The sequence below is a fragment of the Trachypithecus francoisi genome, unplaced genomic scaffold (genome assembly GCF_009764315.1).
Source record: "Trachypithecus francoisi isolate TF-2019V2 unplaced genomic scaffold, Tfra_2.0 Lachesis_group17, whole genome shotgun sequence".
NCBI lineage: Eukaryota > Metazoa > Chordata > Mammalia > Primates > Cercopithecidae > Trachypithecus > Trachypithecus francoisi.
This window is the reverse complement of record NW_022681462.1, coordinates 42,025,191-42,051,828: the sequence shown is the minus strand read 5'-3', so window position 1 is coordinate 42,051,828 and position 26,638 is coordinate 42,025,191. Positions and strand designations below refer to the sequence as shown.

The window sequence follows — 26,638 nt, the reverse complement described above, 5'->3', positions numbered from 1 at the left end:
AAAAATAAAAATAAAAATAAAATCAGTATGAAAAGGCAAGAAGAGTAATGAAGGGAGGAGTAACGCTAATCAATTTTAAGACTTACTACAAAGCTACAGTAATTACAGCATAGACAGCCACAAAGATCAATGAACCAGAATAGAAAGTCCAGAAATAGACACACAAGAATGTGGCCAAATTGACTTCTGACAAAAGTGCAAATGCAATAGAGAAAGGATAGTCTTTTCAAAAAATAGTGCTGAAAGAACTGGATATCCAAATGAAATAATAAAAACCTTGACTTAAAACCTGACATGTTATAAAAAATTAACAAAATGGATTAGAGATCTAAATGTAAAACATATAAAGAAACCCAGGAGAAAATCCTCAAAACCTGAAGTTAAACAAAGAATTATTAGACATGACACTAAAAGCAACATCCATTAAAGAAAAATACAGACAAACTAGCTTCATCAAAATTAAACACTTTTGCTCTTTGACGTATTAAGAGAATAAGGAGATAAGGTAGAAACTAAAAGAAAATATCTGCAAACCACATATCTGACAAGATGTCATACCTAGAACCCTCAAAATATCATTAGCCACTAGGAAAAATGCAAATTAAAGCCACAATGAGGTATAACTACACATCTCTCAGAAAGAAAAAAACAAAAAATAGTGACAATACCAAACACCAACAAGAATGCAGGTAAATGACCTCTTAACTATTGCTGGTAAAAATGTAAAATGGAAGAGCCACTCTGGAAAACAACTGACAGTTTCTTCAAAAACAAAACATAAACTTAACTATATGATCCATCAATCCTACTCCTAGGTACCTGTCCTAAAGAAACCAAAACTTATGTTCACATAAAACCCTGAACATGAATACTGACAGCATCTACATTTACAATTACTAAAAACTGAAATCAACCCAATTATCTTGAATGGAAAACCAACATGGCACATTCATGCAATAAACTACTAATTGGTCATAGAATGCAATGAACTGTTGATACAGGAAACAACTTGGATGAATCTCAAAATCATGAGAGTAATTTCTGAGGGTGATGTAAATGTTCTATATCCTAATTGCAGTAATCACATGAATCTATACACATACCAAAATTCACAGAACTATACACAGGAAGAAAAACTTAATATTAGGTGTACTTTTTAAAACTAAATTTTAAAAGAAAAAGAAGATAGGTAGTAACACTCCTCATACATACCAAGACTACGAGTTTGCTTCTTTCACAGATTCCAGGGAGGTAAGGATAAGGTGGCATTCCTTCACCCTTCAGACAAGAACTCACCCACTGATAAATACTTGGTGGTTCAGAAGTAAAAAATGATGGATGATGCATAAATCCTGTTTGACCTTTAAAATTAGATAAATATTCAAAAAGACACAAAAATACATTAAGACAACATTATTTTATTTTAAACAGAATATGATCAAGTTACCTGTCATTCTGAAACAACTAGAATAATATTTTTCCAGCTGGGTGCGGTGGCTCACGCCTGTAATCCCAGTACCTTGGGAGGCCAAGGCAGGTGGATCACGAGGTCAGGAGTTAGAGAACAGCCTGGCCAAAATGGTGAAACCCCGTCTCTACTAAAAATACAAACAAAAAATTAGCTGGGCCCAGTGGTGCACACCTGTAGTCCCAGCTACTTGGGAGGCTGAGGCAGAAGAATCGCTTGAACCCGGGAGGTGGAGGTTGCAGTGAGCCGAGATCATGCCTGGGAGACAGAGAGAGACTCTGTCTCAAAAAAAAAGGAATAATATTTTTCCATATTCTCCAAACTGCTTCATGTTTTCTGCCACAGTAAATAAGTAACTATGTTATTAAACACAGAATTTAAATGACTTATATTTTATCTCATCCTGGATGGAAATTTAGCAAACTCTTGTTCCCAAGGCATATAAAGAATCTAACTAAAGGCTGGGCGCAGTGGCTAACACCTGTAATCCCAGCCCCTTCAGAGGCTGAGACAGGTGGATCACTTGAGGTCAGGAGTTCAAGGCCAGCCTGGCCAACATGGTGAAACCCCATCACTACTAAAAATACAAAAATTAGCCAGGCGTGGTGGCATACACCTGTAATCCCAGGTACTTGGGAGGCTGAGGCAGGAGACTTGCTTGAGCCTGGGTGGCAGAGGATGCGGTGAGCCAAGATCGTACCACTGTATTCCCATCTGGGCGACAGAGTGCGACTCTGTCTCCAAAAAAAAAAAAAAAAAAGGAATCTAACCAAAATTTTTGTCCTAACCCTAAAGGTGAAAAAAAACAAAAGAATCATCCAGGATTCAACTCTGTTCCAAAAACTGGGCCCCAACGTTCAGTACCTTTAGCTCAGAGTCTAGGATAGTACAGTGGTGATGGAAATGTTCTGTGTCTGTATCTGCACTGTCCAGTATGTTAGCACTAGCCCCATGTGGCTACTGAGTTCTCAAAATGCAGCTAGAGGCCGGGCGCGGTGGCTCAAGCCTGTAATCCCAGCACTTTGGGAGGCCGAGACGGGCGGATCACGAGGTCAGGAGATCGAGACCATCCTGGCTAATACGGTGAAACCCTGTCTCTACTTAAAAATACAAAAAATTAGCCGGGCGACGAGGCGGGCGCCTGTAGTCCCAGCTACTCGGGAGGCTGAGGCAGGAGAATGGCGTAAACCCGGGAGGCGGAGCTTGCAGTGAGCTGAGATCCGGCCACTGCACTCCAGCCTGGGTGGCAGAGCAAGACTCCGTCTCAAAAAAAAAAAAAAAATGCAGCTAGTGCACTGAGGAAATACACGCTTTATTTAATTTAAGTAACATATGGTTAGTGGTATTAACTGGAGAGTACAAGTCTAAGTTAAAAGCATCCTTGGCGGCCAGACACGGTGGCTCACACCTGTAATCCCAGCACTTTGGGAGGCCGAGGCAGGCAGATCACGAGGTCAGAAGATTGAGACCATCCTGGCTAAGACGGTGAAACCCCGTCTCTACTAAAAGTACAAAAAAATGAGCCAGGGGTGGTGGCGGGCGCCTGTAGTTCCCGCTACTCAGGAGGCTGAGGCAGGAGAATGGCATGAACCCGGGAGGCAGAGCTTGCAGTGAGCCGAGATTGCACCACTGCACTCCAGCCTGGGCGCCAGAGCGAGACTCTGTCTCAAAAAAAAAAAAGAAAAAGAAAGCATCCTTGGCACTGGAAGCTCTTTCTAAGCTTTTGCAAGTCAGAACCTTAGGGATGGGTAAAATCTTCCCCATACACTGAGGATATTATGGCTTACTATGTGTCAGAAAACAAGCACTACAAACTAAAATCTGCCTGGTGGAAAGACATTGCCCCTGACTTAGAAGCTAATGGTAAGAAATACATCCTCTGCTATTCATTGAGAAATAGACAAGGAAATGTCACTGCAGTGTATAGAAAATCTTTAAAAGCACAACTACTTACCTGGATCAATTGTGCACACTTGTCCAGTAGTTCTGACAAGTGTTGGGTAGTCTCTATAGTAATGGTCTACATAAGGTCCCAATTTTAAGTCCCTAAAACAGTAAGAGCATGTAAAAAAGAAGGTATTACAGCACTTTCTCCCAATAGAGTTGGAAGGATTCATTACTTGAATCTTTCAATTTAAAAACTTACTTATGAGAAAGAAGATAACCAAATCTAGAGCCTCTTTATTGTATTTTTGGACTTTAAAATGCCCAGTGTGACAAATGCAACCCAATCTCTTCTTGTTAGTTAAATTTTGTGGAAGTAAAACTACAGTAAAAGCACCGTGATCTAGCTCTTCCTTTGCTATTTACTAGCTGTGTGACCTTCTATAAGTCATGTTTATAAAACTCAGTATTTTCTTCTAGAAAATGGGGCAATACCAACTAACTTACTCTGAAATTTTAAAGATTAAATAAGACAAAATATGTTAAAAAAAAAACTGATAAAATATAAAACAACATACACATTACTTATTTGAGAGAGCCATGATTATGGTTTGGAAATTCATTACAAAAGAATTTTCATGACAGTAATGACATCCTAAGAGATATTTACCATTGATTAAAATTGCCATGTCTCGGCCGGGCGCGGTGGCTCAAGCCTGTAATCCCAGCACTTTGGGAGGCTGAGACGGGCGGATCACGAGGTCAGGAGATCGAGACCATCCTGGCTAACACGGTGAAACCCCGTGTCTACTAAAAAATTCAAAAAACTGGCCGGGCGCGGTGGCTCAAGCCTGTAATCCCAGCACTTTGGGAGGCCGAGACGGGCGGATCACGAGGTCAGGAGATCGAGACCATCCTGGCTAACATGGTGAAACCCCGTCTCTACTAAAAAATACAAAAAAAAAAAACTAGCCGGGCGAGGTGGCGGGTGCCCGTAGTCCCAGCTACTCCGGAGGCTGAGGCAGGAGAATGGCGTAAACCCGGGAGGCGGAGCTTGCAGTTAGCTGAGATCCGGCCACTGCACTCCAGCCTGGGCGACAGAGCAAAACTCTGTCTCAAAAAAAAAAAAAAAAAAAAAAAAAAAATTCAAAAAACTAACCAGGCGAGGTGGCGGGCGCCTGTAGTCCCAGCTACTCGGGAGGCTGAGGCAGGAGAATGGTGTGAACCCGGGAGGCGGAGCTTGCAATGAGCTGAGATCCGGCCACTGCACTCCAGCCCGGGTGACAGAGCGAGACTCCGTCTCAAAAAAAAAAAAAAAAAAAAAATTGCCATGTCTCAGGAATGAATTTCAAGATCTCAAAAAAGACAACAGAAATTAGAAAACGTACTATGTCTTAACTCAGAGGTTGACATTTCAATTCAAATTCAACTTCTTTATCACCAAAGGTCACAAAGGTCAAACAACACATAAATATGACCCTAGAATTCTGAGCCATACACAAGGTGCTTCAAAGCTGTTGAAAGGTGTTGAAACATATTATTCTGTGGATCTACTATGAGTGCCTCAAAGACAGGGACAACCTCAGATTGCAGCAAGGATAGCATAACAAAAGGAGTCTGCAACTATCAAACACTCATATCCCTGGAAACAAATTTAGGCAAATTTCCTCATCACTAAAATAGGAAACTTATCTTGTTTGCGACTTTATATGTAAATTATGATTTTGTCAACTATAAAGCACAATTTGAATGTGGATATTAATACAAAACAGCAGATGTTATTCTAGAACTCCCACCACAGTATAGCCAGTCATTCTGTCAAAACGAAAATCTGAGCAAGTCATCTCCATTTTCTCGTGACCTTCCACTAATCTCAGGACAGAGACTAAAAATCCCTACATGGCTCACAGGCCCTTATAAAACCAATATTTTCAAACAACTCTGTGGTTTACAGGAGATGCCCTAGTTTTCTGAGAAGGTAGATTTCAGAAACTTATTTACAAGGTCCCCATATGATATCATGGAAAAGACAAGTCATCTAAGGACTTCCTGGCAGTTTCTAACCTACAAACAAACTTACCTTGCCAACTGAACAAGAAGGTCAACAAGTGAACAAATTCCTTCTCCCATTAGAGTATTCAACTTAAGCTCCTCATACACAAGGTGAAGAACGAAAAAAATTGCAGGTATGTGAGTAAAGAGAAGTGTAGAAGAATCCAGACTGAGATTCTGTGAAAAATCCTCATCCTTCATCTGTGAAGCTTCTGAAGGACTCAAACACAAAGATCTATTCAAAAGATGAGACTCGACATTCTGGTGGTAGTCAGAATTTAGTAAATATTCCCAGTCCTGAGAAGAATAAAAAGAATATTAATTTTTTAAAATAATAGCTCCTTATAGTATCATTAGAAAAGAAAATTAATTCACTTAAAACAATTCAAGTTTCATTTTCACATTAAGCTGATCTAAGAGTATATTTAAAAAACAAAAAGACAACGCTAAGAATGAAGTAACTATAAAATAGCAAGCAACTTCCAGATGCCAATTATAAATGTTAAGGCAAGCTACCTTTAAAAATCATTAAAAAAAATCTTGTCATGCCCTTTTAGGAAAGACATTGGGAGAAGAATTATACTATTTAGGTAGAGATTGCGAGAGAAAATTTAAGATTACCTCAGGCTAGGTTTTATAGGAAAAGTAGATGGCAGGTTAGTGGGCCACTACACTGAACTGTGTTTTGGTAAGAGGGAAGGTCCACCTGCATTCAGCTGGTGTATTCATCTTTCCACATTATAAGATGCCGGGGCTAGTAATATAATCTAATAATCAACTGATTTTTATATGCAGACTGATTAGACTACATTTTCCAAATATTCAGTCTATTTTGGTTCTACTTGTGATTTACTGCATTTGGTTCAGAGAATGTGGTTATGCTATTTCCAGATCTTGGAATTTACTGGTGTTTTTATAAGGCTTAATACAGTGTGTTATTCTAACTTAAAAAATCTTGGACTAGATACAGAAAGAACTAACCATAAAAGAAAAAACTAATAAATTGGATAACTAAAATAAAAAATTCCACTCATCAAAGACACTGTTAAAGCTACAATTCTAAGGGAAAATATGGTCAAGAACTCACGTCTAGAACATGCAAGAACTTCAACAGCTTACATATTTTTTAAAATCTAATTTAAAAGTAGGTAAAGATTTGAACAGAAACTTCACAAAAAGATACATAAGTAGCTAATGGGCACATGAAAGAGTGTTTAACATCCTCCTACCTCAGCCTCCGAGTAGCTAGGACTACAGGTATACGCCATCATGCCTGCCTAATTTTTAAACTTTTTTGGTAGAGAACTGGTCTTACTATAATCTGTTGCCCAGGCTGGTCTCAAACTCCTGGGCTTCAGCAGTCCTCCTGCCCCTATCCCTCAAAGTGCTGCAATTACAGGCATGAATTTTAATTTAAAAGAAATCAAATTAAAAGAAATTAAAATTACAAATGTGAATTTTAATTTAAAAGAAATTAAATTAAAAGAAATTAAAATTACAAATGTGAATTTTAATTTAAAAGAAATTAAATTAAAAGAAATTAAAATTACAGATGTGAATTTTAATTTAAAAGAAATTAAATTAAAATGTAAAAGAAATTAAATTAAAATTCACACCTCTAATTGCAGCACTTTGGGAGACAGAGGCAGGAGGACTGCTGAAGCCCAGGAGTTTGAGACCAGCCTGGGGAACGTATTATGGTAAGACCTTGTCTCTACCAAAAAAATTTAAAAATTAGCCAGGCATGATGGTGCATACCAGTAGTCCTAGCTACTCGGAGGCTGAGGTAGGAGGATGGCTTGAGCCTAGGAGTTCGAGATTACAGTCAGCTACAATAGCATCACTGCAGTCCAGCCAACAAAGTGAGATCCTGTCGAAAGAAAGAAAGAAAGAGAGAGAGAAGGAGAGAGGGAGGGAGGGAGGGAAGGAAGGAAGGAAGGAAATATATATATAAATATACACATACACACATATATATGTCCATGGGCCGGGCATGGTGGCTCACACCTGTAATCTCAGCACTTTGGGAGACCAAGGTGGGCGGATTACTTGAGGCCAGGAGTTTGAGACCAGACTGGCCAACATGGCAAAACCCCATCTCTACTAAAAATACAAAAATCAGCCAGGCATCGTGGCACACACCTGTAATTCTAGCTACTAGGGAGGCTGAGACATGAGAATTGCCTGAACTCAGGAGTCAGAGGTTATACTGAGCCGACATCGCACCACTGCACTCCAGCCTGGGTGACAAAGCGAGACTCTGTCTCAAAAAAAACCAAACTAGGAAATTTTATGGACTTATAACAATATTCTGTGTCTTTATAGGAGTGTGGGTTACCTGAGTGTGCATATATTAAAACTGATCAAACTGTAAACTCAAGATGTATTTCATTTTTGTAAATTATACTATAATTTAAAAAAATATATTTGGGCCACTTAAGAATATACCATGGAGGCCTGGTGCGGTGGCTCATGCCTGTAATCCCAGCACTTTGGGAAGCCGAGGCAGGCGGATCACTTGAGGTCAGGAGTTCAAGACCAGCCTGGCCAACATGGTGAAACCCTGTCTCTACCAAAACTACAAAAATTAGCCGGGCATGGAAGCGGACACCTGTAATCCCAGCTGTTCAGGAGGCTGAGGTAGGAGAACTGCTTGCACCTGGGAGGTGGAGGTTGCAGTGAGCTCAGATCATGCCACTGCACTCCAGCCTGGGCGACATGAGCAATACTGTCTCAAAAAAAAAAAAAGAATATACCACGGAACCTGATATGATTGAGAACCTTAATTTAAAAATTTACACTGCATAAAAAAGGTAAATGCTGTCATTTCAGGTGATTGGTTGATAATAAAATGTCTACAAACCCAAACTGAAATCATACAGTAATACATATATTAATTTTTAGATAATCATTAAAGGCCACAGAAAATGTAACAGATCCTACTCTTCAAAATAATTGTTATTCAGTATTAAAATAAATAAAGTGAAAGGTCTTGGAAAAATAGAGGAATTAATAGGAATACCACAGAAGTGGGAGACTAGTATGAATATCCACAAATTAATTTATATTAGCAAGAAATAATAATGCTTACATCATCAGATCCAGTCTCGGAAGGCCTTGCTTTTTTGGGCGCAATGACAGGGGAAAGTGATCCTTCAAAGTCAAACTGAAAAGCAACCCCAAAAGAAAAGATAAAAATCATAAACTCATTCCTGTCAACTGATCAACTTAAAGGATTCAGAAATCAGTTCTGCCAATTATGGAAACTGAGGAAAGCCATCAAAACTCATTTTTTAACTGGAAAGTCATTATTTAAATATCTTTCTTCTAGATTACTGTGAAGATGAAATGAAATCATATTAATATGTGCAAACATCTAGAACGGTGCCTGGGCTCCTAAGTACTGATTTTAGTAGTTTCCTTCCCTCTCCTACTTCTGTTAACGACACAGATCACATCACATCTTTGGTAGAAAAAGAAACTTTAGGCATATCCACAATATATATATACATAAGTCTCAAAGGATCAACCCAATATCAGTCAAATGTTAGAACTAAGCAAACATTTACTTACACTCCATCTACAGTAAACTATCTAACAATTCTATGGTAGAGACAAGCAGCTACTCTGGAAAATCTTTGTTCTCCTCTTTCTCCTGAACCCACAGCCACACTACACACATACCCCTGCCTCCTCTGAAGTTAGGTGTGACCCTTTGACAGAGTTAATTATAAGTGGAAGTCACTGTCACCACTTCCAGGACCAGTCCAGTCCTATACCTGCTCCTCCAGGCTCTTTGTCCCTTCCACCTGACTGGAACGCAGTCAACCAATGGCAATCTTTGAACCGAAGACAAAAGATCCTCCATCAGCCTGGGTTCCTGAATAACTGTGTGGCCTGTTTATCTGCTAAGCCCTGTCATGTAAGCAAGGCAGACATTTTGTTTGAGCCATTGTATATTTTGAGGCCTTTCTATTACAATAGTGAGCCTATCTTCTAACTAATACAACTACATAAAAGCAGTTTTCTATAAATTGCTCTTCTTTTCCCTTGGCATAATCTTTGCTGCCCCAGCTACTTCACATGGGTAATGACTATCAACTAATAAACTGTAACTCTATAAGTGGCAATGGCTATTTTCCTATGCTAAAAAACTTACATATTTATCAACTCACTCACCTAAACGGAGTTGATTTCTATATAAAAACTAAACATAGGCAGCAATAAAGTGATTTTTAAAACTGAATGTTATTGAGAGAGGTTTGCTTGTGAAGCATTCAAATAAAAAACAGCCCAACTCATACATATTACAAAAAACCTGCTAATAACAGTGAAATCAAAGCAACAAATAAAACAGTAGCTATCTTACCTAAAACTTCAACCAAAATATAACACATACAGAGTCCCACAGTCAAAAAGAATGTCCCTGCTATAATTATCAGATTCATAAGGCCTGGAGTTATGAGAAAGTAGAAACTGCCTGATAAAGATGGCTCTTTGTACCATACATGGATCTGTTTAATCTTCATTCTTTCAATGTGTCTCAGGTTAGCCAACCCTGTTATATGCTCCTATGGACCCTCACCCTTCATCTATCGTAACACATGTATCAAATATTATTTGTTTCCCCCAAGACAGTCATTCCACAGGAACAGTCTGTTTTGTTTAGGGTATATGTGAGAAACCTGGCATCATGCCTGGCCCACAGCAGGGATTCAATATTTAGCTAATGAAAAAAAGAACAGCCCAAAAGCTACAAAAAGTTAACCCCAAATGCAACTGTTCCTACTATGTACAGTCCAGTCCGCTCATTTAACACATCAGCAAATTAAAGAAAGCACAAAGAAATGGCAAAAATTGTGTAACTAGTCATTGGCAGAAATTCTGTACTCCACAAAAACAAAAAGAATAAATCTGAACAGAGCAAAATGAAAACCATTTGCCAGTGAGGACCATTTCATCCTAAGCTTTGACTATGAGGGCAAAAGATAGCAAGGGTTTAACTATGCAGTCCTATAAATAAATGGCAAAGCAACTTGGCCTCAAGAATTGATTTCCTTATTCCTTCCTTTATAATTATCATGCAATAAGTAAGTCAAAGAGCCACGTCCTTCTTTGCAAAGGAAAAAATAGGTAGGTGCTCAGTCCTCCCCAAAACATGGAAACGCAAGGGGTCATAGGTTCTCTGCCAGAGACTAGGACACAACAATCTGTATTCATCAACAAGTTCCAAGGACAATGATACACAAAACTACAGAAAGCTGACGTGCTTTTACATAATGTAGAAATCTACAGTTTCTATGAGGCTTAATCTTTTCACATGTAATAAAGAACAGAAAAATTGAAGATAATGTCACGTTGATACAATTGTTTAAAATAAGAAAAGAGGCTGGGCGCGGTGGCTCAAGCCTGTAATCCCAGCACTTTGGGAGGCCGAGACGGGCGGATCACGAGGTCAGGAGATCGAGACCATCCTGGCTAACACAGTGAAACCCCGTCTCTACTAAAAATACAAAACTAGCGGGTGAGGTGGCGGGCGCCTGTAGTCCCAGCTACTCGGGAGGCTGAGGCAGGAGAATGGCGTAAACCCGGGAGGCGGAGCTTGCAGTGAGCTGAGATCCGGCCACTGCACTCCAGTCCGAGCGACAGAGCGAGACTCCGCCTCAAAAAAAAAAATTAAAAAAAATAAAATAAAATAAAATAAAATAAGAAAAGAAGGCCAGGCGCCGTGGTTCACACCTGTAATCCTAGCACTTTGGGAGGCCAAGGTGGGAGGATCACTTGAGCTCAGGAGCTTGAAACCAGCATAGCCAACATGGCGAAACCCTGTCTTTACTAAAAATACAGAAATTAGCCAGGCGTGGAGGTGCATGCCTGTAATCCCAGCTACTCGAGAGGCTGAGGCACAAGAATCGCTTCAACTTAGGAGGCAGAGGTTGTAGTGAACCAAGATAGCGCCACTGCATTCCAGCCGGGGCGACAGAGCGAAACCCCATCGTAAAAAAGGAAAAAAAAAAAAAAGAAAATTGTCCCTATTTTCCCGTAAGATTTTTCTCAAGGAAATTGCAGAGGGCAATTCCTTCATGTGCTGAAATAGACACAAACTCTTAAAAACAGTATCTCACTCAGATGGAAAATGGCATTCACTCAACAAATGTTCACTCAGTATCCTTCTATGCCAGGCAATACCACAGGTCCTGGAGAAAGAAAGTAGTAAACAAAACTAAGCAAAAATCTTTGCCTTCCTAGAATTTACATTCCAGCTGGGAGAGGAGGGACACAAAACAAAATAAGTAAAATATATACTATATTATATTTAAGTGAGAAGAAAAAAAAAACAGGTAAATGGCACTAAAGGTATGGAGGCAGGTGTAATGCTACATAGAGAGACAGGAGGCAGCACTGAGGTGATATCTCAATAAAGACCTAAGCACGTCTTGTCGGAGAGGAGGGTAAAGCATTCTCCAAAGAGGTAACAGCAAGTGCAAACACTCAGAGGCAGAAACATGCTGGCAGTGCTCAGGGAACAGAGCTGAGGCCAGTGTGGCTGGGATGATGTGTGCAAAGCATTAAAAAATGAGACCAGGAAGGTAAGCAAGGGCTAGGTCACATGGCATCTTGTAAGCCTATGGCCTTTACTCTGAGTGCCATGGGAAGTCACTGGGGGATCCTACGCAGATGCGTGACTAATGTAACCTGACTTCATCAAACAGGATTACTTTGGCCACTGGACTGAGAAGAGACTGGAACATAGACAAAGGACATGAAATACAAATCAAAAAATAAGAACTATAAATAACTGATGAAATTTTGAAAAAAATTCCCATTCACTTATACAGAAATAAGATAAAATTTCTCAGTAAGCTAGCAAAGGTTCACCACATCACAAATAAACACTATGGGGAAATGGCACTTGTAAATGATGCTGGTAAGAATGTCACCTGGGAACCCCTTTCCAAACATTACTTGACCCAACAGTCTCTCTTTTAAGATTCAGTTCTTGGGAAGTAACTAGAGATGTGGTTAAAGATTTGTGAAAAAGAAGGCCAGGCGCGGTGGCTCACGTCTGTAATCCCAGCACTTTGGGAGGCTGAGGTGGGCGGATCACGAGGTCAGGAGATCGAGACCATCCTGGTTAACAAGGTGAAATCCCATCTCTACTAAAATTACAAAAAATTAGCCGGCGTGGCGGTGGGCGCCTGTAGTCCCAGCTACTTGGGAGGCTGAGGCAAGAGAATGGTGTGAACCTGGGAGGCGGAGGTTGCAGTGAGCCGGAGGTTGCAGTGAGCCGAGATTGTGCCACTGCACTCCAGCCTGGGCGACTGAGCGAGACTCCATCTCAAAAAAAAAAAAAAAGATTCATGAAAAAGGATGTTTATAAATTACTCACAATAAGGAAAACAAAAGATTCACAAGGTACAATTATTAGCTATGGGTTAATTATGACAAAAAACTATACTATGATGAAATGATAGAGGTTTTTTAGAAAAATTTTTTAATGATACGCGAAATTTTCATTGATATTTTTATACAGAAGGTAACTTCAAAAATGTTTAGAGTGGTTATCTCTGAGTAGTATAATTATTTTCTTAATTCCTCCATTTTCCACATTTGCCTTTCATAATTGAGACAAAAACAAGTTTTAAAAATGGATTTGCTGTACAAGGCTAAAACGTATAGAATGGAACAGCTGAGTTACCTGGAAAAAGGGTAATTACAATCTAGAGTGATTTTTTTCAGAGTAACCCAGGCAAGGTTGTCCTGCGAGGGATCTCCAGAGCTAGAAAGAGATCACTAATACTGAAGACACCACTCTGCTGATTTTGTAAATAATCTAATAAGGGCCTGTAAGGATGTTTCTGGGGGAAGAGGGTGAGAGATAAGGCTTTATACCATTAACAGAGTCGATACTCAGGCTAAAGTACTTCAAATCCCCCTCAAATCAAACCTTCCTCCTCACATCCCAAGCAACATGTGTGTAAAAAGACAATCTTGTCTTCAGAAAACAACGTTAAACAAGGAGTCAGAAGATGCAGTCTAGTCATAGTTTTTTAAAAAATCACCGATCTGTGATTTCTTTGTGATCCAGTTTCTTCATCAATAAAACCAAGACTATCACTAATCCTAGTATAACTTGCAGTCATTTTACAAAGGTGAAATAAGAAATAGTCGTATATGCTTTAACATTCTAAAGCTCAGTAATTATAATTACTAGTAAAATGTTAATATTAAATATTAAATGAGATTTGATTTACAATATATAGATACAAGAAATCTTAATATTATTCTATTATTTTGAATATGGTATGCCTATTATGTACTCTGAATGTTACATTACCAATTATGCAACCATTACATTAACAGAATAACCTATAAAGAAAACAATTGTATTTACTTACATTTCTAGTCCATGCTAAGCGGTCTGTGTTATAACCCATCATGTTCATAAGACAAGTCACAAATAAGTTCCACTCTGAGTGATAACTGGGTCCTCCTGGAGCACTGTGGACATTGTACCATTTGACAAGCATCTGAACTGCTATTTCTTTTGGCAGGATACACTTAATTGCTTGCAAACACGTTTGTACTATTAAAAGCAAAGATTAATTTTAGTATTCTTACTCTGCATGCATTTCTTTTCCCTTTCAATAATCAAGTTTTTAAATTTCTACTATGTAAAGGCCAATTATTATGAAAAGAAAACTGTCACTAAAGAGCCAATGACATGCAAACATTACCTAACCAATCATCTGAAACTAAAACCAACTACTGAATTCAACAGGGCTTGAAAGAGGTCTGAAGACAGCTTTTTTTTCTTTTTTTTTTGAGATGGAGTCTTGCCTGTTGCCCAGGCTGGAGTGCTGTGGTGCCGTCTCGGCTCACTGCAACCTCTGCCTCCTGGGCTCAAGCAATTCTCCTGCCTCAGCCACCAAGTACCTGGGATTACAGGTGTCTGCCACTGAGCTAGGCTAATTTTTTGTATTTTTAGTAGAGACGGGGTTTCACCATGTTGGTCAGGCTGGTCTCGAATTCCTGACCTCGTGATCGCCTGCCTTGGCCTCCCAAAGCACTGGGATTACAGGTGTGAGCCACTGTGCCCAGCCAAGGACAGCTTTTCGATTATTAATTTTGAATCAGAAATAAAGTGACCAAATAGCCCAGTTTGCCAGAGACAGTACTGATTTACATCCATTGCCCCAGCAATTACTAACTGCTCCCCCTTTCACTCTAAAGATGTTCTAGCTCAGGTGACAAATTAAAGGTCACTATGGGCCAGGCACGGTGACTCATGCCTGTAATCCAAGCACTTTGCGAGGTCAAGGCGGGTGGATCACCTGAGGTCAGGAGTTCGAGACCAGCCTGACCAACATGGTGAAACCCTGTTTCTACTAAAAATAACAAAAATCAGTTGGGCATTGCAGTGGGCACCTGAAATCCTAGCTTTTTGGGAGGCTGAGGCAGGAGAATCGCTTGAACCCGAGAGGCAGAGGTTGTAGTGAACCGAGATCACGCCATTGCACTTCAGCCTGGGTGACTAGAGTGAAACTGTCTCAAAAAAAAAGTCACTATGAAAAACATACAACTTCTATGTTTACACATTTATATAAATACTGCTTAAATACTTCAGTAAATATATAATATTCAGTATACGCATCCACAAATAGCAATGCTTAGCTAGCATTACATGATGTTCTAAATGAGTAAACATGCCTATGAACCAAAGCTTTGTAACTTTCATTTCTGACATTGTTCAGTTTCTAAAATGTTTCACATGCTCTCTGCCTTAAAAGGGTTAAGAGTTAATACCACATAATTTACACCATTCTGTTTTTGGTAAAGGGAAACGGGGTCTTCCTCTGTCCCCAGGCTGGAGTGCAGTGGTGCAATCATAGCTCACTGTAACCTCCAACTCCTGGGCTCAAGTGGTCCACCAGGTCAAGCCTCCCAAGTAGCAAGGACTACAGATACATGCCAGCATGCCTGGCTAATTTTATTTTTCTTTTTGTAGAGACAGAGTCTATGTTGTTCAGGCTGGTCTCAAAACGCCTGAACTCAAGCAATCCCCTCATCTCAGCCTTCCAAAGGGGAGGGATTACAAGCACAAGCCCACCACACCTGGTATAATGGCTTTATACCATTCTCAATGGCTCCACATCAATTATAGCACTACACTGGCATACAATGAGCCCCTCAGAGTGGCCAGGGCTACCACTGTGAAGAGACCCAAATCTACTTTTAGTAGTAAATAATCCCAAACTGCAATGTTTTTGTACTCACATATCCTCTCTTCCAGGATTCTTTTTTCCCTTTCCACTGTCATGCCACTGGGCCCATCCTCAGCAACACATCCTGTGTCCCATCAGTTTGCAATGTGCACACTCACACAGCACAGATTGGAAGCAAATAATATTAAAATACCAAATAACCAAGTATGTCATAGCTGAATCCAAATTAAGTGTAAATCCAATGTGCATGAGTGTGTGAGAACCCTTTGTAGGTAAAATACATAAATGTATGTACATAAGCTATGGGGCTTCTGTTTGGCTACAAAGGGGTAAAATTTTTGTTTTTATTTATTTAATTTCCTCCATTACTATCTATTTTTATATATTTTGCTTAGGCTTATAATACCTCTAGGTACCTGGCCTTGTGATCACGAAATACCTTTTAGAAGGCAAGGAATCTCTATATCAACTTGAAATACCATTTACCCACCCAGTGAAAATTCCTAAAATGAAAAAGTCATTCTAGTCTACAATCTGCCAATGTCCTGCTTTGACAGTTAGATTTTGAAACCAAGAGATGTCATGAAGTTCCTTGTATCACATAGACATTCTTTTCTTAACCTATGTTTGTTGGCAAATCCCTTGAATTCTAATATTTTGTTTAGTATTCTATGTTCACAAATACTCTCCTCTAGCATTTTGAAACTGCATTTCAGGAATAATTCAAGCAGAATCCAATATTTATTAAGATAATTCTGATTGTATTTTGACAATAATACTAAGTTTTATTCAATTAAGGCAATTATGCTAATTTCACAACTTATCTGAAAATTGAGATATTTAAGATTAAAAACATCATTAATACATTACAGAAAAAAAAAAAAAACATTAAATATGCCAAGAAATATCCTAGTTGCTTAGGCTTTGTTTCCCAGATATTCTTGCAAGAGGCATGTCCATATGTGTGTGTGTGTGTGTGTGTGTGTGTGTGTGTGTATACATATATATATATATATATTTTTTTTTTTTTTTGAGACAGAGTCTCACTCTATCACCCAGGCTGGAGTGCAAGGGCACGATCTCGGCTCACTGCAACCACCGCATTCCAGGTTCAAGGTATTCTCCTGCCTCAGACTCTCGAGTAGCTGGGATTACAGAAGTGCGCCACCACACCCAGCTAATTTTTGTACTTTTAATAGGGACAGGGTTTCACCATGTTGGCCAGGCTAGTCTCGAACTACCGACCTCAAGCAATTCACCCGCCTCAGTCTCACAAAGTGTTGGGATTACAGGTGTGAGCCACCATGCTCCGTTGGCATGTCCATATGTTATTAAACTGCATTATATTCCTCAACAGAAGAATCTCCGAGGAACAGAACCAGCACATCCTTCACCTGTACTCCAGCCTTAGAGCACACACAGAGTAGACTTCACAAAGCACCCCCTGACTCTTTAAAGCTCCTCTACAAACCTAAGAACTTGATCCAGCGGCTTCAAAAATGGCAAAATAATGTTTAAAACCCCAATTATTAACGTAAATCACAATTACTTCATGTCTTAGAAATGAAACTTCTCAATCGTACCTAACTCAGAGGTGGCAATTTCAGGAATAGTGATCCTAACCATGGAGCCGTTACTCAGTTCCTAGATGGAAACAAATGAGAAAGTAAATAAAATCTGTGCATTCTAAGTCTTTGAATGTCGTAAAAATAACTGGTACAAGACTTTGCCTATCAAAGCAATAAAATAAATGAAAAACCATTTTCAAACAGAAATGAACACTTCCAAATTTCAGAAACTTTAAATGTAATTATTTGCAAAATGCTTTCCAAAATGCTTGTTTTAATAAAAAGTGTCGGCCGGGCGCGGTGGCTCAAGCCTGTAATCCCAGCACTTTGGGAGGCCGAGACGGGCGGATCACGAGGTCAGGAGATCGAGACCATCCTGGCTAACACGGTGAAACCCCATCTCTACTTAAAAATACAAAAAACTAGCCGGGCGACGAGGCGGGCGCCTGTAGTCCCAGCTACTCGGGAGGCTGAGGCAGGAGAATGGCGTAAACCCGGGAGGCGGAGCTTGCAGTGAGCTGAGATCCAGCCACTGCACTCCAGCCTGGGTGGCAGAGCGAGACTCCGTCTCAAAAAAAAAAATAAATAAATAAATAAAAATAAAAATAAAAAGTGTCTAATCTTTATACAGTGAGTCACCATCATCAAAAGGACATTTACTTTTTTTTTTGAGACGGAGTCTCGCTCTGTCGCCCAGGCTGGAGTGCAGTGGCCAGATCTCCGCTCACTGCAAGCTCCGCCTCCCGGGTTCACGCCATTCTCCTGCCTCAGCCTCCCGAGTAGCTGGGACTACAGGCGCCCGCCACCTCGCCCGGCTAGTTTTTTGTATTTTTTAGTAGAGACGGGGTTTCACCGGGTTAGCCAGGATGGTCTCGATCTCCTGACCTCGTGATCCGCCTGTCTCGGCCTCCCAAAGTGCTGGGATTACAGGCTTGAGCCACCGCGCCCGGCCAAGGACATTTACTTTTAATGAAAAGACAAAAAATCATATCAATATACAATTCAACTGACTCAAGATTTCATTTTCACTGTTTTTAAAAATACAGAAACTGTAGAAAACAAGCAGAATTACTGTATAAAGAAATATAGTGCCAAAAAATGACACAATAGATTTTTTTAAATCATGAGAAATGTTTGTTGTCATTTTTCAGACAAAATTTTCTATTCTGTCAAATTCGAAATGCCAGCCCACCTCTTGGAAAGCTACCAACTGTTTATACTTACTAGGGTGACTCTGTTATGGACAGGATCTCTGATAGAATGAATGTAAGTTCCAAGTTGTTGGAAAGTACAATCCTCATTATACAGAGAATCATGTAGTTTTGAAGAATCCCTCAGTTCTGGAACTGGCGACAACAGAACAACCTGTAAAAAGTCATAAACATAACACAAATGAATTGTTTTCTGAGAAATTAAGGACAAGGAAACTTAACTATTTCTTTTTTGCATATGGTCTAACAAACAATAAGATGTAATGATTTAAAAACATTCTGCTCCAAGTCAAGCATGCTGGTGCGCACCTGTAGAGTTCCAGCTACTGCGAAGACTGAGGCAGAAGAATCACTTGAGCCTAGGAATTTGAGGCTGTAGTGAGCCTGTGAATAGCCACTGCCCTCCAGCCTGGGTGACAATAGCAAGACCCTGGCTCTTTAAAAAATTTTGTTCCAGATACAATGAAGTACCAGCAAACCAAGGTCCTCACAGAAAACAACTAGAAAAGGTAGGTAAAAGGAAAACATCTAATTGATGGCTGTGGGAAAACTGTGGAAGCAACCTGGACTTGAGGGACCAAGATCTAGGAGAGAAGGGAACTGCAGGGAAGGGGGCCAACATTCTCACCTAAAGAAAGCAACTGCAGGGAAGGGGGCCAACGTTCTTGGGGAACCTTGCTTTTCCTGCTCTGGCCATCTGCAAATTTTGGTGGTAAGAGGAATATATGGAAAGGCTGACAATATGCAAGGAAAGTGATAGCTAAGAGGGAGAGAAGCCAGCAGCCCCGTTAGCAACCTTACAGGGCTAAAGACTAAACTGTGGGCCAGGCACGGTGGCTCATGCCTATAATCCCAGCACTTTGGGAGGCTGAGGCAGGTGGATCACTTGAGGTCAAGAGTTCAAGACCAGCCTGGCCAACATGGTGAAACCCCATCTCTACTAAAAATACAAAATTTAGCCAGGCATGGTGGCAGGTGCCTGTAGTCCCAGCTATCTGGAAAGCTGAGGCAGGAGAATTGCTCGAACCCAGGAGGTGGAGGTTGCAGTGCAGTGAGATTGCACCACTGTACTCCAGCCTGGGCGACAGAGCAAGACTCCATCTCAAAAAAAAAAAACTAAACTAAACTAAACTGTGATTTGAGGCAGCTGAGGCACTAAGAGCCCAGGAAGAAAGGACAATAATGAAAAAGCAAATAAATGAGACCAGTATTTCGTGGCATTTCCCTTACAGGCAATTATTTACTCAAAAATACAGGAACAGCATGTATTTGCTTTACTGCAGATATGCAAACAAAAAATTTAAATGATCTTAGTTACTATCTACATGCAGATCCTTCCAATCTTAATCTCCAGTCATGACCACTGATCCTTTTTTGATTCCTTTAATTCAATTTATATATCTCTAAGTGAATATCTTGTCAACACTGACAATCAAGACTAAGATGTATTTATTCTATTCCAGATTCTACTCTAAAAGTCACCAGGAAAAATTCAGCTCTACTGGTCCTGGCTCTAAGTCTACTAGCAAAATCTTCCAGAGAAGTGGAAAAGCTATCAGCCAATGTGTTAGACTATTATTTCCTTGACCTTACACCTATCAAAAAGGCACTAATTGTTACCAGGCTCATAGAATTCTAAAGAAGTTGGAAACCATTTTCCATTATAAAAGAAATTCTTCCGAATCACACAAAACACTCTGACACTTCTCCAGTTCCCCTTTGAATGTTCTGCAAATGTGCTGGTGTGAAGGAAAAAATTCAATGTTGCACATGTTTAAAAATTTAATGAAGACACAGACATTATCGAATACAATTGATAACGATAACCTTCTCTTTGAACTGTCCCTAAACATCCACACTCACATGTTCTTTAAATACAAACCACTTTTCACCAGGCTTCCTAACTTGGTAAATCCAGGTACCTTCCCAGGTCATTCAGAGAATTCGGAGCCTCATGTCACATCAGCTTTCCCCAGCCCAGGAGCACAAAACCAACCAGCTGTCAAACTCATTTCTACGTCTCAAGGCCTCTCATGTTATTCCCTCCTTTCCACCCATACTCAAACCCTCTTCATACTTCTTACACTGACACAGACAACCTCACTTGGAGGCTAACTGGTCTCCTTATCTTTAATCCCAAAATACACCTACCTACAAGAAGGATCCAAAACCTCGTAACTCCTGTCTCAAAATCCTGTAAGGCCCTGGCAATTGCATTCAGAATAAAACCACCTTTTCATCCTTTCTTCCTTTAAGAGCACATTAGTAAGAGTATAAATCCTAGCTTTACCACTTATTAGGTTTATTTCATTTGTAACCTCTCATTTGTTAAAAAAAAAAAAAAAAAAAGATTCATAGTAGTATCTTCTCAATAAAGTTGTTCCAAGGAAATAATTAATACTAATAAAGCACTGAGAACAATGCCTAGCACATAGAAAATGCTCAAAAAAGATTATTGTTATCCAAACTCTATCCTGCAACACCCTACTTGTACTTTTATAAGTATTTATTCTACAGATTTATTGAGTCCTTAACTAATGATTAGGAGATGAAGATACAAATATCCATTAAAAAATGTTCCACATTATCTGGCCTTCCTGCCTGTGCCTGTGTGATTCCTCCTTGCCTTGAATGTTCCTTTCTACCTACAGATATCCTACTCATCCCCAAGGTCCAAACCAAGACTGACAGCCTCAGAGATGAGGCTTTCATGTTGCCATGTCCTCCCATTGGATGTTATCTTCCCATCAGTCAATCAACGATGGTACTCTCTTTTCCTCATTCGTTAAGTCATGAGTTTTTCTTAAATTCTAATTTCTTATGCAGACAGTATATCAACTCCACACAATTGTGAGATCCCTGGATGGAAAAGAATGTATCATTTCCATCTCTCCAGCACCTTCAAAAAGTATCACACACATCACGAGGGAGGTCAATGTATGTTAACTGAATCACTTCTGTTTGAAAACATTTATTCTCCAAGTACTAACTAAAATTAAGTTAACCATGGAAAGAACTAATATTTGACCAAACTTCTTTAAAAAATGTTAACTTTCTGACAACACCTAGTCCATTTCTTACCTCATCCAATGATCCAAGGAGTTTACTAAGAGGCTTTGGAGTACTAACGCCATCAAGTGGAGTACTGGGCCGAGGCATTGTGTTGGACATCGTCAGAGAAGGAGCTGGCAGTCCAGGAATAAAAACCTTTCCCACCTTTAAGCAATAAAAACATGTGGGAAAAAAATGTTGCTTTTAATGCATCATATCCTTAAATAAAATGTTAACAAATGTAAACATATATTTCTTTTGATATTTCTAAGTTTATGCTCACCAAACACAACAAAGAAACAATTCAAATGCCAATAATCTATCCAACTCCACCATCCAATTGCAAATATTTTGGTATAATTTTGGGTTTTGTTTTTGTTTTTGTTTTTTTGAGACCAGATCTCACTCTTTCACCCTGGCTGGAGTACAGTGGCATGATCTCAGCTCACTGCAGCCTCAACCTACCAGGCTCAAGTGATCCTCCCACCTCAGCCTCCAGAGAAGCTGTAACTACAGGCACATGTCACTACACTTGGTTAATTTTGTATTTTTTGGTAGAGACAGGGTTTCACCATGTTATGCAGGCTGGTCTTGAACTTCTGGGCTGAAGCGATCTGCCCACCTAGGTCTCCCACAACTTGGTATAACTTCTCTTGGTTGGATTCCTTCTCTTCATTACTGAAGACTTTTTTTTGCAGGCAAGGAGGGGAATGTTAATATAGTCAACACATTCTATAAAAATCTGTACACTATGCACTCTTCTACCTTTTGGTCATAAAGACAGTAAGAACACTAAGCTTTCAGAGACTATAGGCAACAATCTTAGAAGTCTCAAACCTTGAGAGAAAGAGCACCAATTATTCCCCAGGGACTTAAAAAATAAGGTCAGGTAATGCTCAAGAAATTAAATCCAACCTAATTCAAATTGCTCTCCAGCACACAATCTGTCTTCAATAATAAACTCTCAATTATTTCTTCCTCAAAAATACTCTATATAAATTAGAATAAATTCTTTGATCTTAAAAAAAATTTGAGTCGGCAGGGCACGGTGTTCATGCCTGTAATCCCAGCATTTCGGGAGGCCGAGGTAGGTGGATCGCCCGAGGTCAGGAGTCCGAGACCAGCCTGGCCAACATGGTGAAATCCCATCTCTACTAAAAATACAAAAATTAGCTGGGCGTGGTGGCATACACCTGTAGTCCCAGCTACTTGGGAGGCTAAGGCACAAGAACTGCTTGAACCCAGGAGGCAGAGGTTGCAGTGAAATGAGACTGTGCCATTGCACTCCAGCCTGGGCAACAAGAGCGAAACTCTGTCTCAAAAAAAAAAAAAAAAGAATGAGTTGACAATTTATGCTAACCACTCCTTATTTTGGCTATCTGTAGGATACTTAGGAAAAACAGAAATTCACATCTCTACAGGCTGAAAACGTGGTAAGACTAAAAAGGAGATGCCCAGAACTAAAATGAGATCTTAACACTATACATATTCATGTTAATACACTACTCAAAAGCTAACAAAATAATAGGAGTTGCACCAATAAAATCCTTAGGCTTAAAAAACAAAAATAACAGTGAGAACTAGTTATGCACAATTTTTTAAAAGCTATCTCAAACCCCTAATTTATGAAAAGATGGGATAAGCACATACCATGCTATTTCCCCCATTAATCACCAAAAAGAAAAAAAAAAACTGGCCGGGCGCGGTGGCTCAAGCCTGTAATCCCAGCACTTTGGGAGGCCGAGATGGGCGGATCACGAGGTCAGGAGATAGAGACCATCCTGGCTAACACTGTGAAACCCCGTCTCTACTAAAAAATACAAAAAACTAGCCGGGCGAGGTGGCGGGCGCCTGTAGTCCCAGCTACTCGGGAGGCTGAGGCAGGAGAATGGCGTGAACCCGGGAGGCGGAGCTTGCAGTGAGCTGAGATCCGGCCACTGCACTCCAGCCCGGGCGACAGAGTGAGACTCCGTCTCAAAAAAAAAAAAAAAAAAAAACTGAATAAAATTTATAATGTAACTAACAGAAGATTCTGAAGAAGTAAAGAAAAGAAGACCAAATGGCTAGTAACCTGAGACCCAGGAATGACCTAATGATGAATTCCCTAGGGTTTTGATTTTTTTGACTCCTTACATAACCAGGCCTCAGGCTTTCAAAGTGTCTGCAACACAGACATTCCAATGTTCACAGACAAAACAGGCCCTAAGAAACTCTTACTCTTTCCAGCCAAAGTGTTGGGAAAAGAGTGTCCAATCAGGACAGAAACTTTTCACTATACCTGCCCTACTCTTTGCAAACACCAAGAAAAAAGTCATGGCCCTCCCTTCCTCCTCACCAGGAGGCACAGTGAAAATTTTGAATGTCCCTCATCTATTTGAGGAAGTCCCCTTCTATTTCTAGTTTGCTGAGAATTTTTTTTATCACAGATATTTGATTTCATCAAATGATTTCTCTGCATCTATTTAGATCCTTGGTCAGCAAACTATGTTCCATGACCAAATCTGGCTTGTCTCCTGTTTTTGTACAGTCTGTGAGCTAAGAATAGGTTTTACGTACTTAAATGGTTAAGGAAAAAAAAACAAAAAAAAAATATGTAACAGAGACTGCGTGTGGCCCATAGAGGCTAAGATACTTGTCTGAACTCCTACATAAAAGTTTGCCAGGCTGGGTGTGGTGGCCATGTCTGTAATATCCTAGCACTTTGGGAGGCTGAGGTGGGAGGATTGCATGAGTCACAAGGTCATGGGTGCAGTAAGCTGTGATCTGACCACTGCACTCCAGTGTGAGTGACAGAGCGAGACACTGTATCAAAAAAAAAGAAAAGAAATTGCCAAGGATGGAGAGGACATAAACAACATTATCAACCAACGGGAATGAACAGACATTTATAAAATATTCAAGGGTGCCTTCTTGGTGATTTGGCCCTTTAACTAAAGTCTCTCTTTGTTCCTGGTCATTTTTTTTGCCCACTTTATAGCGACTCCAGCTATCTTTTGATTATTGTTTGCATAATATCTTTTTTCCATCCTTTAACTTACCTATGTCATTACATTTGAAGAAAGCTTCTTATAACCAACATATATAGTTGGGCTGTATTTTCTAATCCCTTCTGCTAGTCTCTGTTATTTGTGTTAGACCACTGTATTTAATTAGTGGCCTAGTGGGATTTAAATCTGCCATTTAATATTTGTTTTCTGTATATTCCCACTTTCTTTGCTCATCCAGAAGAAGTAACTCTTCAAGTTTGATCATAAGATTCTGGCAATTCTGTTCAAGTTTGGCAATTCTGTTCAGGTTTGGCAATTCTGTTCAGGTTTAATCATAAGATTTTGTCAGTTCAGTCACATCTTAAGGCTCTACTTCTAATTATCTTGCTATTTCCACCACATCTGCAGTGACTTCCTCCACTGAAGTTTTGAGCCCCTCAAAGTTATCCATGAGGGTGGGAATCAACTTCTTCCAAATTCCTGTTTCTGTTGGTATTCTGTCCTCCTCCCATGAATCATGAAGATTCTTAACGGCATCTAGAAAGGTGAATCCTTTCCAGAAGGTTTTCTTTTTTTTTTTTTTTTGAGACGGAGTCTCCCTCTGTCACCCAGGCTGGAGTGCCGTGGCGCGATCTCGGCTCACTGCAAGCTCCACCTCCCGGGTTCACGCCATTCTCCTACCTCAGCCTCCCGAGTAGCTGGGACTATATATAGGCTTCCACCACTACCCCCAGCTAATTTTTTGTATTTTTAGTAGAGACAGGGTTTCACTGTTAGCCAGGATGGTCTCAATCTCCTGACCTTGTGATCTGCCTCCCTCAGCCTCCCAAAGTGCTGGGATTACAGGCGTGAGCCACTGAACCCGGCTCAGAAGGTTTTCAATGGACTTTGCCAGATCCCTTAAAGGAATCACTATCTATGGCAGTTCTAGTTAAATAATGTATTTCATAGTAAGACTTGAAAGTCAAAATTACTCCTTCACAGGCTGCAGAACAGATGTGTCAGCAGGCATGAAAACAACATTCATCTCTTGTACATCTCCCTCAGAGATCTCAGATGGCCAGGTGTACTATCAATGAGCGGTAATATTTTGAAAGGAATCTTTTTTCTGAACAATAGTCTCAACAGTGGGCTTAACATATTCAGTAAACCATGCTATAAACAGGCGTGCTGCCATCCAGTCTTTGTTGCTCCATTTATAGAGCCCAGGCAGATCAGACTTGGCCTAATTCTTAAGGGCCCTAAGATTTTTGGAATGGTACATGAGCACTGGCTTCATCTTAAAGTCACCAGCTGCATTAGCCCCTAACAAAAGCGTAAGGCTGTCCTTTGAAGCCAGGGACTAACTTCTCTCAGGTTATTAAAGTCCTAGATGGCATCTTCTTCCAAAAGAAAGCTGTTGCATCCACACTGAAAATCTGTTTAGTGTAGCCACCTGCGTCAATTATCTTAGCAGCTTCTACATCAGCACATGCTGCTTCACCTTGCACTTTTGTGTTATGGGGAGGGCTTTTTTCCTTAAACCTCAAGAATCAATCTCTGTTAGCTTACAACTTTTCATCTGCATCTTCTTCACCTTTCTCGGCCGTCACAGAATTGAAGAGAGTTACGGTCTTGCTGTGGATTCAACTTCAGCATAAGGGAATGTTATGGCTTGTTTGATCTTCTGTCCAGACACTGAAACTTTCTTCATATCGGTGAAAAGGGTGCTTTGCTTTATCAGTTGCCATGTTCATTGAAATAGCACTTTTAATTTCCTTCAAGAGCTTTTCCTTTGCATGAACAGGTTGGCTCTCACACACAAGTGGTCTGGCTCTCAACCTATCTCGGCTTTCAACATGCCTTCCTCGCTAAGCTTAATCTTTCTAGTTTTTGATTTAAAGTGAGAAACTTGTGATTTTTCCCTTCATTTGAAAAGTTAGAGGCCATTACAGGGTTACTAATTAGTCTAATTCCTTTTTTTTTTTTGAGACAGAGTTTGGCTCTGTCGCCCAGGCTGGAGTGCAGTGGCACGATCTCAGCTCACTGTAACCTCCGCCTCCTGGGTTCAGGTCATTCTCTTGCCTTAGCCTCCCAAGTAGCTGGGACTACAGGCACCTGTCACCACACCCGGCTAATTTTTTGTATTTTTTAATAGAGACGGTGTTTCACCGTGTTAGCCAGGATGGTCTCAATCTCCTGACCTCATGAT

General features: G+C 40.1%; 1 protein-coding gene across 4 annotated transcripts in view; it reads right to left on the bottom strand.

Annotated features, from left to right (window-relative positions):
- Window positions 1-26,638, bottom strand: part of ANAPC1 (anaphase promoting complex subunit 1) — a 121,979-nt gene that overhangs the window by 63,577 nt on the left and 31,764 nt on the right. For all 4 annotated transcript variants that reach the window (XM_033175457.1, XM_033175459.1, XM_033175458.1 and 1 more), the window contains 8 exons: window positions 21,491-21,625; window positions 18,423-18,563; window positions 17,214-17,274; window positions 13,804-13,991; window positions 8,496-8,570; window positions 5,433-5,701; window positions 3,423-3,514; window positions 1,213-1,361 (listed from right to left, as the gene is read on the bottom strand). In XM_033175457.1, the coding sequence (XP_033031348.1) occupies window positions 1,213-1,361; window positions 3,423-3,514; window positions 5,433-5,701; window positions 8,496-8,570; window positions 13,804-13,991; window positions 17,214-17,274; window positions 18,423-18,563; window positions 21,491-21,625 (1,110 nt within the window). The remainder of the gene's footprint in view (window positions 1-1,212; window positions 1,362-3,422; window positions 3,515-5,432; window positions 5,702-8,495; window positions 8,571-13,803; window positions 13,992-17,213; window positions 17,275-18,422; window positions 18,564-21,490; window positions 21,626-26,638) is intronic.